The 17,115-nt window shown below is 42.6% G+C and overlaps 2 protein-coding genes across 2 annotated transcripts in view; both read left to right on the top strand.

Moving 5' to 3' along the window:
• The window catches only part of MAP3K20 (mitogen-activated protein kinase kinase kinase 20), a 103,675-nt gene extending 97,317 nt beyond the window's left edge, over nucleotides 1-6,358 (top strand). Inside the window, exon 12 of the mRNA XM_087819770.1 lies at nucleotides 1,002-6,358. Coding sequence (XP_087675896.1) covers nucleotides 1,002-1,382 — 381 coding nt within the window. The 3' untranslated portion in view covers nucleotides 1,383-6,358. The remainder of the gene's footprint in view (nucleotides 1-1,001) is intronic.
• A 4,180-nt stretch (nucleotides 6,359-10,538) lies between these two features.
• Nucleotides 10,539-17,115, top strand: part of LOC107546566 (mitogen-activated protein kinase kinase kinase 20-like) — a 29,216-nt gene continuing 22,639 nt past the window's right edge. The window contains exons 1-4 of the mRNA XM_016224998.2: nucleotides 10,539-10,730; nucleotides 10,825-10,964; nucleotides 14,624-14,686; nucleotides 15,621-15,713. Coding sequence (XP_016080484.2) covers nucleotides 10,658-10,730; nucleotides 10,825-10,964; nucleotides 14,624-14,686; nucleotides 15,621-15,713 — 369 coding nt within the window. The 5' untranslated portion in view covers nucleotides 10,539-10,657. The remainder of the gene's footprint in view (nucleotides 10,731-10,824; nucleotides 10,965-14,623; nucleotides 14,687-15,620; nucleotides 15,714-17,115) is intronic.

Here is a 17,115-nt window from a genome sequence, read left to right as displayed (position 1 = left end):
ACATTGTTTGTCATGAATTTACCCATATTTAAACAACACCCAAAATATAAACCTTAATTTGCATATTTCTCAAAAAAAAAAAAAGGCAGTAACACTTTTCAGAGTCAAATAGTTTAATTCCCAAAATGAATCTGACCAACATTTATGGAAATAGGTTGGCCATTCAAAATAATTACATTAGATAGAAAAATAAGTGTCATATGTACTGTGAGAAGGAGAATTTCTAGAAATAAAATTATGCTAAAAGGAGAAAACTTATATAGTAGAGAATAGAGAAAAAAGTAATAATCTAAATTAACTAATTTCCTTTCCTCCCAATTTTCACGTGTTTATGTACTTGTTTATAACATAAATATTAGAGACAGAATGTAGAATTTGTTCACAAGTAAATTATTTCATAAATCAAATAACTATTATTATATCTCGGTATAAATCGAAACAAGTGAATTCTAGCCTCATTTTTAGTTTAGAATCAGATACTAATCTAGCTAAAAAAGTAATTAATAACCCACATTTTTCTAGAGCTATATTGACTGCTGAGCTGTTTTCACGCTTCCTCTAAGCTTTTCTTCTTTGGTACAAGGTTTCTGGATTTTTACTTGAGACTTCAGCTCTACTTAACTTCTTTTTTAATAAAATAGTTAACTAATGTTTCTCTGTGAAAGTGAAATTGGGAAAAATTAAGAGACATCCTAAAAATTATTTTGTTTTAAGCAAAATGAGGGCTTAAAAGTTGCCGCTTCCTTCCCATTTGGAATGCAGCTTGAGACGATGCTTTGCAAACTTTTGGTTGTGATTTATTCTGTCCTTTATAAATTACAGCAAATACCCTGGTGCCAAACGTGCCAATAAATAAATTCTCATGTAATTCCCTGCATTCATTTATTTCCCTAATCATTTACCTTCTGTGCAGTGCCCGCTAATTTTGTGGTATCTGTTTCCTTTGTTTAAATTGGTCCTAATTTCTCTTTTTACTTCTGTCCTTTCTTCCCTTGTGATAGCTTCTCTTGCCTCTTGCTGCAAGAATGTCTGAGGAGTCTTACTTTGAATCTAAGACAGAGGAGTCAAACAGTGCAGAGATGTCATGTCAGATCACAGCAACAAGTAACGGGGAGGGCCATGGCATGAACCAAAGCCTGCAGGCCATGATGCTGATGGGCTTTGGGGATATCTTCTCAATGAACAAAGCAGGAGCTGTGCTGCATTCTGGGATGCAGATAAACATGCAAGCCAAGCAGAATTCTTCCAAAACCACCTCTAAGAGAAAGGGGAAGAAGGTCAACATGGCCCTGGGGTTCAGTGATTTTGACTTGTCAGAAGGTGACGATGATGATGATGACGGTGATGATGAGGATAATGACATGGGTAATAATAGTGAATGAAAGCAGAAAGCAGAGCAATAAAGTTGAAAATGTTTGGAAAGACAAAATAAACTTGTTATCTCAGTCTGTACAAAAACCAGGAAGGAGGCAGAAAACCCAGCACTGTATTTGTAGGCCAATTGCATTTATATGGCAGTCATTTCTTTATTGATTTTACTTTTGGTTTTGCTTACAGAAAAATGGGGGGGGGGGGGAATCAAGCCAAAAAAGTATATGAGTCAGCAAATGTGGTGCCTGATTATAGAAATTTGTGATTCCATATGCAATATAGTGTTTTTGACTAATGACATTCTGGCTTTTTCTTTAATGAATACTTAATAGCTTGTATTTGATTTGATTTGATTTGATTTGATTTCGTTTAGTCAATTGCTTAAGAAAACGTACATTTTGAACAAGCACTCTTAACTCCTAATCTTCGTTGACACTTGATTTTCTTGTGACATACTACTCTTTTTTTTTCTTGTGGCAATACACTGTGCTGCCAGAAATAACCGATTGTGACTACAAAATCCAACAATAAAAAAATTGAGATGAAAGAAGGTTATAACAAATACTTCTTCAGAGATACCTAAATGCCTAAAACTTTCAATACTTAACCGTACAACCATTCAAAGTGAGACATGAGAGATGTTCTCCATTGTACATCTGAAGGAGAAATACTCTAATTTGAAAACAGCAGCAGATGTCACAGGCTTTCAAACCAGTGCTAGCCCTGGAAGCTGCTTAACAACAACACACTGTCATCTAAGGCTTTCCGTTTCCTTTATACAGAGAACGATACGGTCTTGGAGGGACATTGTGTCCCAGGCAGTGTGAGTGTTGATACAGGCCTGCCCTGCGCTTCCTCTAAGGGCATGTATGCGTTTGTTTTCCAGGGGGGCTTGATAATCTTGGATTCTAAATATATGTATAGATTTTTAAAGTACGAAATAAGTATTATAAAAGGAATGGCGAAGATAAGTTTTCACTACTTAGGCAAAAGTGCAAGCTGAAGGGTTCTTTTTATATTAAATATAGCCAGCCTTCCAGGGTTGTCTTTTTTGAACCCTGACCAAGCAATGCTGGTGTTCAAGAGAAGTAGGTGAAAGTGCTGCTCTAAACACCTGGGTAGCCAGAGAGATATTCTCCGAATGTTATCACCTATTTGTAAAAGCTCATTTAAACTATAAAACACTGTTTAGAAAAAACTAAAGAGCATTTGCAGTTATATAAAAAAAGGCAAAAGAACAAAAACTTTTTTTTTCTGTCTAAATTAGAGAGCAGGGCCATTCATTTGACTATTAAATCAAAGTACTTCTGGTAATTCTTTTTATGGAAGATTTAAGAAAGGATACGATCATAGATATTATCTAATACTATTTCCAAGTACACTTGATCATAAAAATCCTCTTGGAATCTGAAGCATGGCATGCTTCTAATCCCCATTAAGGCTTTATTTGGAGAAAAATAACAAATAAAATGTTCTGGGTGTGAGATGTAGAACAGCCTATATAAGTAGAATGATGAAGAAAAGGGATCTGAAGTCAGATCATGATTCAAAGCCCTGGGTCTACTTGCTGTACAATCTTGGGCAAATTATTTAACCTCTGTGTGTCTGTTTGCTCATCTCTAACATGGAAATGATAATAGTATACACTTCAAAGAATTGTTGTGAGGATCATTATTATTATTATTATTATTATTATTATTATTATTATTATGAGATAATAGATGTAAAGCACTTAAGTACCAGGCCCATGGTAAATTCATGTTAGCTACTGTAATTATTCCAGTGAAAAGACACTGAAAAATAAGTGCTTTCAGTAACCTTCTGGAAAACTAAACTATCAACTTCAAGTGATATTTGTTTAGTATGAGATGAAATTAAAAGTTTATTGCTTTCAGGAACGAATGTGAGCTGTAGATGAATTACGTTGCTCTTTGAAGCTACCACTCACAGACTAAGTAAATAGAGAAAGAGTAGGTAAGCCTTTCACCTAGAAAATGGGCTCCCCACATACCCAGTCATACACAGATACAGATACCCACACACCACAGCACAATCTAACGCTGGTGACAAATAGGCACACACTTACGTAAGCACCCTGTCAGCTCCCTCACTCAAGCCAAGCCACTCAAGCCGAAAGCCTTGGAGTGGAGCAGAGGGGCGGTTTCAGCTCTTCACTTCCCAGCACGCCCCGGGACACTGTGGCTCAGCAACCTGAAGGGGAGAACCAGGGAGGGTCGTTTCAAAGCCTCTTGGACATTTTACCAGGCAAAGATAAAGTCATTCGTTCCACAGACATTCATTGAGCCCCTTCTCTGTGCCAGGTACTATTCTAGGGAACAGCCAGACTAAAATCTTTGCACTTGTAGAGCTTACGTGTGAGAGAGCAGAGATCAACAATCACCGAAACTAATGTATCATCTGGAATGAGAACATTTGATAAGTGCATGCTGTGACAGGAAAGCAGGAGGAGAAGACCCATGGGGAGTGTCGAGGTTTTTTAATGTGTGGTCAGGAAAGGCCTCCCTGATAAGGGAATCTGTGGGCTAACTTTGGGATCTCTGCACTTTATGAAAGAATGCAAACCTTGCCCCTCATTAAGGAATAATCAGCAATAATTTAGAACAGGTGAACTTAACGAAACTGCCGGGGGTTTTCCCCTTTACATATAAATCTATTATGATTACACATAGTTTTGCTACATTAATAAAAACAGCCAAGGAGGGCCAAAAGAGAAGGTAATAGGACTCTGTACCCAGACCCCGATTTACCATTAATTAGGCAATATTTCTTTGATCTTTCAATTGCTGCCATTTCCCACCAGTATTCCAGAGATGGTCATACTTAGCACTCTGCTATCAAGAAACTGCGAGGATGTAGGACACAGCGGATTGATAACCTCCGTGATAAACTTGGAACTGTCCTCACCAAGAATTAGGCTGCAGGTAGTCACCATGCAGCACTGGCTGTCTTACTCTCTGTTCCAAAGCAGCATCTTTCTAGGGCTTGAACATCCCTGGAACCTGAATCACATAAATAGAATTTTAAAGTGGCCTCACTCTGTGAATATTAGACTTCAGACTCTATTATTTGTTTTATTGATTTTAAAGAGAAAAGGTTATTAACCTTATGCAGAAAATCAACCTAATGCTGATATTAATTGTGCAGCTTCTAATTCACTTTTCAGATCAGTTTTTGAAATGACAAATTACTGGTGTTGAATTTATTTCCAATTATTTGACTTACAAAATGTACATTTATAAGAGAAGAGAAAGAAAGAAATTTGAAGATTCAGAATGAGAATTGAAACTCTAAATTATAGTAATAATTGTCAGAGCCATATAACTGAAAATATACTATTCTTTTATCTTTTTACCTTTACTCATAAAGTTGATCGTGTAGAATTTGATGACATTGGACTAGTGGTTCTCAGCCAAGGAAGTGCTGTCACCTGATGATGTGTAGGAGTGCTGGGGCCTATTTTTGCTTGTCATGGTGACTGGGGAGTGTATTTAGTGCCTAATGCCAAAAATGGTAACATCCCAAATGCTAGAGACAGTTGCACCCAATAGAGAATTCCATCCAAAATTCCCCTTGTCCCTTCCTCCACTGAGAAACTTGCTAAACCTGGCAGTTTTAGAGTTCCTTGTCCATTTTTTTTCACCCAAGTCAAAAGGTGCATTGTCAGAATTATAACTACACAATCTGAATTTTGTGTTTGTGGCATTTATCTTAAATCCCCTTGTAGAAATGGTTTCCTTCCCCATAAGAATGCCGGTGGAAACTTTATGAAACAGCTCAATTTACTCTCCTGTTACACTGATGCCACAATAACTGAAAAAGAAGAGCATCGCGGAGGAGCTACAATTCTGCAAAGTAGCCAGGTGCATTTAAAAGGGCCCTTTTCCTGACAATCGTCTTTTTTTTGTTTGTTTTTTTTAGCAAAATCACAATGTAATATTTTACATAAGTAACCAATGGCAAGAGGTTACAGGCATGAGGCACTCTTGTTTTGATGTTGTGGAACTGTTGAAGGCCGGGTTTTAGCCAGTGATTTTTAACATGCAGCTCATTAGTTAGACTTAACACCAGCTGAAGACCTCCAACATGATTCCATTAAAGTCAAGGAATTGAGGGTGGGGGAAGGTTTGGAAGAGCTCCAGCATGACTTCTGTTAGCACTATGATGTAGATAACTTTATCTTCAGAGTTTTCATTGGAGTGCTAAGAATTTCGTGGAAGGTCATTTTAAACCACGCATATAACAGAGCATACATTTTTCTATAATCAGGTACCTTTTGCTGCTTTCGAGTAAGACTGGTTTGCTGCTTAGATTTTAAGCATTGCCAGAGAGAAGACTCTGCGCTGATCTTTGGACTGTAGCATAGCCTGACAGCTCTAGATACAGCATTTCTGTGATGAAAAATGAGTGTCTACCAGGAAATCTGGAGGACTGGCCACGTTTCCTCTGATTCCAACTTCTTTGCACTCTATTGCCTTTGAGGAGCTTTCTGGCGTGTGATTATTTACTTCAAAGTAGAATTTCAAGCACCTACATTAATTATTTTACATCGTGTGCAGAATAATAGATCTTTTAATGTCAGATACACTGCACATACTGCTTTTACACTGTTTTAAAATTTTTGTACTAAATAATAGAAAATATTTATATTCTTTGGGTGTGAGCTTTGACTAGATGGCATTATCACTTTATTGTTTTTTTAACATTTCTTCTCAATTATTCTATCGCAATGTTATTCTGAGCAAGTCCTACGCCAAAATCTTGTGTAATGTTTGTATGAAAGATTAAATTTTACTCTTGTGTGGTAAGACTACTCAGTGATTGACTTCGTCGCTGGAATTTAACATTCTGGCACAAAGTCCACGATGTATTCAGGAATCCAAGCTGGTGTCATAATTTTCATTTTGTTGTGAACTTTGCTTTCCTTTGTTTTAAGACTCCATTTTACAATAAACGTTTTGACAGTAAACCCCTTTGTTATGTGTTCCTATGTCTATCACATCTTGGTTAGATTTGACTCCCAACATTCTTCGAAGGAATCCTGTTACGAGTGCACATGAGTGGGAGCTCTTCTCTCCTGAAATCAGGTGGAATGTGTGAATTTGTAAAGGGATGGGGCAGTCACAAGGCGGGTGTTTTCCTGTTCCTAGAGAGAGACAGAAATGCTTAGAACTCACCCTACAGCACATACACTGATACGTTAACAAGGTACAGAAACGGTGGCTGGAGGTCACTAACTCTCAGCCCGTCCCGCCCGGTCCAAACCACCTCGGAGCAGCGCCTTCCTCTCGCTGGCCTCCCGGGCATCCTGCGGGGGCCCCACCGGAGCGAGGCCACACTGAACCAGGCCTGTCCCTTGGCCTCATCCTGATGAGCTGTTCTCAGAGTGCACGAAAACTCTTCTCTCCTTTTGACGTTAAAACCGAAGGTGTTGGTTTTGACTAGTTGTTTCATTTGCAACCTTCATTCTAAGCAAGAAATACTTATCTATCAGTTTTGTTCAGCACAACATTTGGGAATGGTATAAAAATCAAAACACTGCACATCCCTCTCCTCCCTCTAAAAGACAGTCCTGATGCAGGGAAATATTTCTGTAACTTAGTCTGTTTTTTCTTGAACTAATCAGAAAAGTTCCCTACTTCACATTTGCTTCCGTGCTGGGAAAAGGAAATGACATGTTTCTGCAGCTGTATCCAGCTGCCCTGGGGAGAAATAAAACTTGCCCTGTGTTTTCTTGGACGGGGTTCAGTTTCAGATCCTATCCCTCACGTGGCTTTCCTTTTGCATTATTGCAGCAGGTGAGTGCATGTGGCCCTTGATGCCTACACACGCCAGGTGTTTCAGAGGAGGAAGGGCGATCCCCAGGCAGCCGGAGAGCATGGGGGCAGCAGAGCATAGAGAGAGCAGTAGCGAGTTATGTCCTTGCCACTTATCTACAATACGCGAACTCTGCACATTCATAGTCATTGTAACCAGTGGGTTTTTAAAAAACATTCTGCCTGGCCCCCGAGAGTCAGCCTCACTTCCCTTTATTTTTGGACCCGCACACACTGCATCTGGTGCCCTGGTTAGGCAAATGTGCCATGCCCATCCTTCCTCTACCCCCCCCCCGCTGCCAGTGTTTCGCCCTGTTGCTTCTCACCTGCTCTTCTCCTTGCCCTGCAGTGCCGAGCTCAAGCCACTATGCCTTCCATTCCCCCATCTGAGCCTATGAAACCCTTCCTTTTCCCTGGCATTCCCATAGACACTGAGCTCTATATTGGAGAATTTAGCATTTTAGTAAATGCATCCTTCAGTTTTATTCATTCAACAAATTGTTCAACAGAAATTTACCAGGTCTTGTATGCCAGGCACTGGGCTAGGCACTGAGTAAACGAGGGTGCAGGTGGCCTTTATCTCCCGTGTGTAATTCATACCTGTTTTACCCCCATTTCAATGAAAAGCTCTTGAAGGCAGAGACATGCCTCTCCTAGCAGAGTTCGAGCATGTGAGTTCAGAATACCTGCAGGTTAAAATGTGAACTCACCCACCCTCTAATTTTTATCCTAATATTAAAAATAACCAAATTCAACTTTTTTCCAGCTCACCCACCAAAAAGTATTATTTGTAACAGGTTAAATAGCACTTTGCCACATTATCTCATGAGCAGTTCAGCCATTTGGACAAGTTAAGTTCGTGAAAGCTGGTGGCTGTAACAAGCGCTAATTCAAGTCACGGGAGACCCAGGCCTTTCCCAAATTATGTAGGCATTTATTATTTAGTCTATGGCCTCGGGGCACACGCTGAAGTGAGTGGCCCTTTGGCTCTGAAAATGGTGCCACCTGAAGTCCTCTTGCAAAGTTACCTCAGGTTTGTGTACCTGCAGGGAGGGAGTTTTGTTTTGTTTTGTTTTTTAGTTAGAGCCACTCTGCAGCCTGGGCTTGTTAGAACAGGTCCACTTTCACTTGTCCTTTTTCATCCCTGGGCCCTAATATTTGGTTTTGGAAATGTAATGCAAACAAGACATTTAGTTAAACACTTAGAAATCCTCCTGTGAGAATATGCACGAGCCGCCTGGTTACCAAATGGTTGCTTTGGAATTTTCATTAATAATCAAACAGTCCTCACGTTGACTGAGAATTCCGAAGAAGGCTCTGGCATCTGACAAATGTCAGACGTTTCTTGACTGCCAAGGCGTATGGTGGGATATAAAAGGACTCTCGGTGTGTCAAGTACTCAGAGAGAAAAATCTTGAGATGTACTGAGTCCGGCTGCGGCAGCTCACAGAGCAGTGAATTGTTACTGAGAGGTGGATCCAAATGATTGGCTTTTGAGGGCAAAATCCCCGGAGCCCTGAAAAACTCCTCTTAAGGTCAGGAAACTTGTTTTCCATTCAACCTCACCTGCAGGAGGAACCAGCCAGAGCAGCAGCCGAGAGCTCAAGTAGACAACGGGATAACCCAAGAGGACAATGATAATATACTATTTTTTTATGTCATTCATGTTTCCCCTGCAGCTGCTGCCTTCCTTTGAGATTGGCGCATGGACTGAAGACGACGTGGTAAGCTGCTTCTGCTAGTGCCTCATTTGACCTGGGAAGGTATTTCATAAATTTGTCCACAAGTTAAAAACACAGCTAGAAGCTTGGGCCTTAGGAACTGGAAGTTGACAAATACCACGTCTTTCTAATTTGAATGCAGTAATGTTTAAAATAAGGCCTCAAGAGCAAAGCAAGTATTGCTTCGAATCTTACAAGAGGATCCCACCCCCTGTCTGCTCTGAAAGGTGTCTAGAATACAATAATGAGGACCAGTAACAAAACTAAAGGGCTGATCCAGGATGCCACATGAGCACATGTAAAGAAAATTGATCATAAATTTTCCTAAAATTACCAGGGGTGGACTTGAACCACGGTGGAGAAAGATCTGGAAAAGGCAGTTCTAGACTGTGATTCCCCTGAGCTGGGGTTCCTTCCCACCTTAGGCCCATTCAAAAGTGACAGGTTTAATTTTGCCATCTTTAGTCTGACCTTCCCAAGGAGAAATGGACATGTGCTCTCAGATATTCTCTGCAGCTGGAGCCAGAGAAGCCCCATGTTTTTGGGGAAACGTGGGCAGACTAAGTCGAAAAGAAGTCCTGCACCCCACACTCGGGAGAGACCCTGAGGGAGAGCCCTACTTAGCCTGTAGTATCTCTGGATCTGTTTCCTTAGGGAAAAACAGCTCTGGCAATTCTTGATCAGAGACCTCAGGGCCTAATGCTCAAGGCATCATTAAATGAAAAGAAGAAAAAACCTGTAATGCCCACCTTAGCAGGCCCCACCCCAGGAAGTGGACCAGGTGCTATAAGGTACAAACTCACTACTAGAAACTCCTGGGAAGGTCTGTTTACTAACTCAGCCTGGTTTCTGGGCCAAGGCATTTCCCTTCCTGCCCTTTGTACTCGGTGAAGTACAAGTGCTTTCAACATTAGCCGGCCTCTGGCTTCTACGGGGAAAGGAAACTTGGCGCCAGTTGTGTCTACTTAGTCCATTTGCTGAGCCCAGTGATGCTCAGACCTGCCAGCCCTGCCTAGCAGGGAGAGGGCGCCGGATCTGCTTCATCCCCCGGCATGGATAGAGGCCCTTTATCTCCAGGTGCAAAGCTGGCGCATCTGCTTTGAGAAGAAATTTTTTTAAAGGCTATTTTTAGTCTTTGCTCTGGGGTTCAGTAGAACCACTTAAATAAAATTCCAGGATCAAGGGCTCCTCAGAGAATTGGTGGGACTGGGTCTGGCCTCCCTTCTCTCTCCCTTGAGCAGGGTAATGTGAGAAGCTACCAGTAAGCACGTGTCAAGCGAAATTCAAGGACTGAAGGTCATTGGGTCGAACCTCATTCTATATAGGAAGCTCCATGCTTTATCTTGTCTTGGGCCACATGGCTACTTCGTGACCAGGCCCAGAACAGAGGACACATTCTACCCATTTCTCTGTCCCCTGCTGTGTGGTCCCTGTCCCTCATACAATTGCTGGGTAAACCAGTGCCCCTAAGCAGCCCCGGGGACACAAATGGAAAATCACTGCAGGACCTTCTTGAAAGGATTTTTAAATATCTCCCAAATAAGGAGGAAAAGCAATGTCCCTCAAGTGTCCAACACCCCCAAGGAGAGGGATAGCTCCAATTTGAAAGCTTGACGTTTTAAAATCATAAAAAGAAAGTTTTCTATTTTACCTTTGTGGTTGAGCCAAGAATTGAAGATATTTTTACCTATTGAGAACTACGGGTTTGACTGCTGAGCCTGGCCACTGACCATGTATGAATCTTCAAGACTATGTGTGTCTTCTCTTTCGCAGTATCTTTGGGTTCAGCAGCTCCTCAGAAAAGGCAAGTGGAACACTTTACCTTCCTAATTCATGGAGTTAACTTTGCTTTGGACGTGATATGGGCTGATTTTATTCTGCCTCCTTCCTGCCTTCAGGTGACTCTTCCGCCGAGATGAGCGTGTACGCGAGCTTGTTTAAGGAAAACAACATCACGGGAAAGCGACTGCTGCTTCTGGAGGAAGAAGACCTGAAGGACATGGGCATTGTCTCCAAGGGGCATATCATCCATTTAAAGGTACCTCAGAAAGGGAAAGCGCCAGCAGCCCTCACGGAGCTCCTGCCGGGCAGCACAGCCCGTGCTGTGCTGGTGGCTGACAGACACACAGCTTCGCTGGTTGTGCCGAACTACGTCCATGCACATTGATTATTAGCTGCGGCCCCCATGGGACCCTACTCCTGCCTCATGGGCCAACACCGAAAGGGTTAATACCAGACACAGCAGAGGTCACCTGAAGTTCACCCCAGGTCCTCGGGAAGCCTCTAGTCTCGTGGAGAAGATAGGTATTAATAGGCAATAATGGTAAAGTGACAGATGTAAGAAATGCCACAAAGAGATGAGGCTGGGATGGGGAAGGCGCTCGGGGGCGCTCAGGGCTGCAGAACAGCTGGGCGGGAAGCCGGCGAAGGGCAGAGGAAGAGGCCGCCCAGGGCAGCGCGGGCCTGCGGGAAGGCCGGCGGGGAGAGGCCATGTGCCCAGGGGACCTGGACACGGGCCGTGGGGCGCCTGCAGAGCTGCAGCCCCCCGGACAGCGGGTGCAACTCCGGTTAAGGCCGCAGAGGCGAGAGAGCCACTAGGAATCCCTCGGGGTGCCGGAACTTGTCCGTGTCCTGGGTGGGACCTCAGCCTCTGCAGGTCCTCGGACGATGGAAATGTGTACCCAGTTTGCAGTCTTCATCATTTTGACCTGCAATATTCTAATCCCTCATTTTCCCAGGAAATTCTCACGTTGCCCCCAAAACGTCAGTCTTGAACAGTTTCAAAGCTAAAATTCTGTTTTTGTCGTTGCTTCTTTTGTAGTTTAGCTACCAGATCTGTTTGTTTTGTTTTTAGTTACTCAATACAAATAAGAATTGCTGGCACCTGTGTGGCATTGCTATTAATCAGAGGTCTGTTTCAAGAGAGATCTTAGGATAAAATCAAGTTTGCTCCCCAAACCTCCTTAACCCCAGTGTGGCGAATGGAGGGATGGGTACAGGATAGAAAGAAGAGAAATAGAATAAAGAAGGGAATGTAGAGAAGCAGCTTCCATCCAAATCTGCGTCTTTGCAAAGCTTCAACCAACATGCCAACTACTTTTCCTTTACCTCAGTTAGAGCTCCTGACACTGGCCTTCTTAGGAAAATCCCCCTGTGGTACAAAGAGAACCCGCCTACTTGCATTTTGTGGGCCCTGGATCCATGTAAGGGACAACCTTGTAGCCCTCAGTACCCCTTGATGATAGCTTAGCCTTAATGTGTTTTCCCTTGCAGAAGATGGGCAGGAAACCTCATGCATATACATACACCTCAAAGGCTGGCAAATAATTTAACCTTAACATCTGGGTGTGGGCAAATCCATCCCCAAAAGCTATGCTGGCTTAGATGGGCTACAGTAGGAAAAATTCTTTTCTCTAGTTCAGAGCAGTTTCAGGATTCCAAGAGAGAAATCTGGTAAAACTTATGTTATTTGGCAGCTGCCCAATAAGATGCTCCCACCTCCCTTTTCCCTCTGCTGGCTTTGAAAAAGGACCATGTTCCTTAAGGAGCAGTCAGGAAAAAAGGGGGTGGCAAGCTGTGACACCTTACCAAAGCCCATGGTATTTTAAGTATTCCCAGACTTGGCCTAGGACAGCCAAAGTGTCCCTGCATGCCAAGTTGGTATCATTAAGGCAAGCAGTATTCAAACTTATTGGCCATTGTTCAACAAATTCAGCGAAGGCCTGCTAATTTCAAGACTGGGCCTGAGAAGACACAAAGAGGAATTCTCCCCAAAGGAATTTATGTCCCAGAGAAGAGATAAAACATGTACATACAACTCATAACATAGGGTCTTGGCAATTCGGAGGAAAGTTGCTATTTAATTACCTCCGCTTGGAAAAACCTCAGGGATCTTGAGGGAAGCACAGAATTTGGAACGGAGACAGGAATGGGAAAGGAAAGAACATTGATCAAGACAGAGAGAACTAGGAGCTGAGAGAGAAAGAAAGCAGTGTAGGAGAGTGAAAAGAAACAGTGAGTGTCTGTCCAAAGGAAGCCCAGTGCAGAGGACAACTCGGGATACGTGAAGTGGGAGGGAGGTGGACAGCTTACGACTTCAGGCCTGCGTCTGGAATTCGACCTGCGACCTGGGATCTGTGGGGAGAATTGGAAGTTTTGAGAATGGACGTGTTTAAAACTTTGCTCCTGGAAGTTGTGGAGTGGATTAGAAAGGAAAGACTGAATTTTGAAAGACCTGTTCAGAGGTTGTGATATAGAGAATATAAGCCCTCACTCAGGTAGTGAGAATGTGAATGGAGAGAAGGAAGGACACTGTGCTAGGTGAGAGAGCTGTTTGCAGGTAGGAAGTGGACAGGGAACAGAGAATAGTGTCACAGAAGCCAGAGGTTGAAAAGCTTTGTAGAAACAGGGTGCATGCTGCGGAGAATCCAGAAACAGATGCATGGAGAAAATGCCTGTGTGTTGGTTCTAAGAGGGGTGAGTCACAGAAGTCAGGCACACGCACCCTCCGCCTCACTGCTAGAGCCACACTATTAGGGTGGCCATGTAGTGGGGGCCCAGCCAGCAGGCGACACTCCATTAAACTCAGCTACTGGTGGGGAATTCTGACAAATAAGCTTATATGGGAGGGGAAATTTAAGGAAAAAGAGTCATGCAAACTTGCTCTGGGAGGGTCGTGCATACGCTCTTGGGGTACTGGGGATAAATCATGCTTCAAGCTGGGCCTTTTGGGGATGGGATATACTGGGTGAATAACCCCAAGCTGGAGGAGACCTCGTGGTACTTGTCAGAGTGTTACACACACACACACACACACACACACACTGATAGGAGAACGGGCCCTTCATTCTCTGCTCTCCCACTAAGGCGGGCGCAAGCACTGCTGTATACCTTCTCAAAGAGTCTCAGCCCTTACTGGTAGATCATGAAACTAGCCACTGCAGTGGGCTTTCCACCTACCCTCCTGCTGCCCGGTGGTCCCTTTGAGCCTGTCTTGGCTCCCTTCTCCCTGCGCCTGGCAGCCCTCATGTGGAGGAGCTGTGAACATCCAATAAGTGTTCATTACATTGTCAAGTGTCAACAGCTTTCATTTCACATTATAAAATGCATCTAATTTTTCTCACATTGGCACTTTTTTACTCTCTACATGATATGCTCAGTTCACAGAAAAGCTGGATTATACCTGATGAGTATAAAAAAGAGTCATAATTTAAATTGTCCTCCTTCCCTTTAAGAGTTCTTTGTGCTTCATTGGGGGAGGGAGTGTTGGACACATACCCATAGAAAAGCCCTTACAATGCAGCAAACCCTTCGGTGAGATTTCAGCCTTAATGAAGGTCTCTGGTGATATATTCATGTTCTTTGTTGTTTTTCCCCAGTTACTCAGGGTGACAACTGCATTCTATACACTAGAACATTAACTTGTCACTACTATACTGGTGTTTGAAGAATGGTTTTATTTATTGTTTAGTTTAAGATTTAAATTCTTAAATATCTTCCTGTTCCATTAAATAATTGCAAACTGCGTATAATACTGTGAACAATCAGGTTTATTCTCAGTAGATGTTGGATATTAACATCCCTGAGATATTTTATGAACTGCATAAATAAAGAACGCCTTTATATGTGTACAATAATTTTAATCCTCTCGGCATTATCTGATCATTAATAAAGCCATGTGATTTTTTTTTTTTATAGTCAGCCATCGAGAAATTAACCCATGATTATCTAAACTTGTTTCACTTCCCACCGCTAATTAAGGTAAGTAAGGTGTTTTCTTACTGAGAATCTGCTACTTTTATTGACATATGCACCTGCCGCCTCCACACCTAAATTTGCCAATGTCGGGAACTGTTGTTTGAAGTGAAATTTAATCATATCTGTCCAACAAAAGGCCCTTTGAGTGAAGCTCAGGATGTGCCTAAATTGAACCTTTCTTCCCCGAAAGTTGAAACATTAACAGTGCGTTCATGATAAGAACCACACATGTCACCTTAGTGGCTAGAGGCTGGAATTGCCAACCTCTGGCCTCCCCCCTCCCCCCAAAACCTTTTGTCCAACTCATAAGTCACTAAAGGAATTCACACACTGGAGCTCGGGATGGTCACCTGTGTTTTAGGCTGGGCGGTTTATTGTTTGAACAACATATTCGTATGTGTGATGTCTTCTTTTGAATATAGTCTGAAGGCATATGGTATACTTTGTTATTAAATTAATAGATACTTGCACTTAATACACGAAATTTTTCTCATTCACGAACAATTACGGCTTTCTGTCTCTAAGGCCTGGAAGGTTCATTTGTTCCTCTGCCTGGCCCTCCATCTGCATGTGCTCTCGGAGCTGCCTAAGTCCGCTTTGGGAATAGCTTGTAAACGGAGCGCTGTGAAATGCCCAAGGCGAGGTCTCTCGGTGCATTTCCAGGGTAAAGCTGCACAAAGCAATATGCACTGTGGAAACTGAGCCAGCGACATCCAGTCTGGAGGGCATGAGATAGATCGTTCTGCAAAGTTCTCGAAAGCTTAAGATGCCATTTCTCTTGCTTTAAGTAATTGTAATTTGAAGCTTAATCCAAAAATAACCAAAAGTTCAACAATAGATTAGAATGGAAAAACAAGTGCTGAGAAATCATCTCTTTTACATGAGAAGTAGAAGTAAAAACTATCCAGAATGATTGGTGTTCGGTTTTCTGTTTTAGGACTCAGTAGGTGAACCTGAAGAAAATGAGGAAAAAATAGTGAACCTTGAACTTGTTTTTGGTTTTCACTTGAAACCAGGAACTAGCTCACAGGTAAGTCACATTTTAAGTCTTTTGGATAAACTTCAACCTAAGTTGTGTTTTTTCTCTCCTAGAATTCTATGGTTTTATACACTCCTCTCCCAGCTGGTAACTTGATTGAGTAAATTTATAAACTTTATAAAATAGACTTTAGTTGAAACACTGCCAGCTGCCTCTGTAAGCCAACCTGGGAACCTTACCCTCGCCACCCAAACCCTAGGGAAACAGCAGAGCATGGACGGGGAGGGCGTGAGTGCCAGAGGGAGCGTTCACCCTGCTTGGCAGCACAGCGTCCTGTTTCCTGTTTCTTAAATGGAACCAATTTTTAACATCACGAGTGAAACAACGCCAGAAAGGAACAGCAGGCAATATGGAAACAAATGATCAGCTCTAATTAGGGCGGCACAACATTTGACCAAGATTCGCTCTATGTCACATTTAGAGTCTGGAAAACTTATTTGGCCTAGATGGCCTGTGAATGGAAATCATAATAGGACTGTGTTACTTTGGATTTCCATAAATGAACTAGTACTAATGACAACTTCTAATTGAGCACGTATGGCATTCCAGGCATACGGTAATGAGGTGCTGATGTTGTTTTCATCCATTTACAAATGAGGAAACTGAGGCTCTGAAAGGTTAAATAACTTGCCCAAGGGTTACATGACTGGCAAGGAGCAGACTAAGGATTTGAATGCAGCCCTCTCAGACTCCAGAACCAAGCTCTTAACCACCGCATGATCTGTACCTTCCCTTGGACGTGGCCACGAGCCCTTGTAAATGCAGCTCCTGCCAACCTGCAGCCAGTTGCTCTGGTAGGGCTCAGCTGGCCCGCTGCCCTTCGCCAATTAAAGGAGGCTCGCCCAGGCCGTTCCTGGAACCAGTGTTTGAGAATGAATGGAAATTGTTACAAGGGGTTGAATTTCACTGGGGCTTCCAGAGATGCTCTGTCTAAACACCTGACGCAGTGTCTTTCCTGCACTGTGGCAGGTATATTGATGCTTTTGCTGAATGGAACTCTTTGCCTCCCTCGTGTTAGCCACATAACTTGGTTGAGTGAGAGCTGTTCTCTCTCCAGGTTTCCTGGCTATGAATACTTTTCTTTTCCTTCTGCAAATGGGTCATTGTCTACTCGTGCCTGTTGTTAGAAGCAGCCATAGAAAGGGGGCAAGACAGTAAGTTCCTCTGTCTCCAACAGCCAGCACGGGCCCTTCTAATCCTGAGATTCTATAGCTATGGGCACCTTCAAGTCCATCTCGTGGTAAAAGTTGCCCATTTTAATTTGCCTTCTTTAGTATGCTCAATCCCATGGCACTTAAATTATGGGTATTCTGTGTTTAAATGTTTTTATGGCTTGTAGGTGATAGAAGAGGAAAGAATTTTCTTGAAAGAGACTTAGTCAAGAGTAGTCTCA

This window comes from Miniopterus natalensis, chromosome 8, assembly GCF_054644295.1.
Source record: "Miniopterus natalensis isolate mMinNat1 chromosome 8, mMinNat1.hap1, whole genome shotgun sequence".
Taxonomy (NCBI): Eukaryota; Metazoa; Chordata; class Mammalia; order Chiroptera; family Miniopteridae; genus Miniopterus; species Miniopterus natalensis.
The sequence above is the reverse complement of the archived record's forward strand: the minus strand, read 5'-3'. Positions and strand labels throughout refer to the sequence as shown.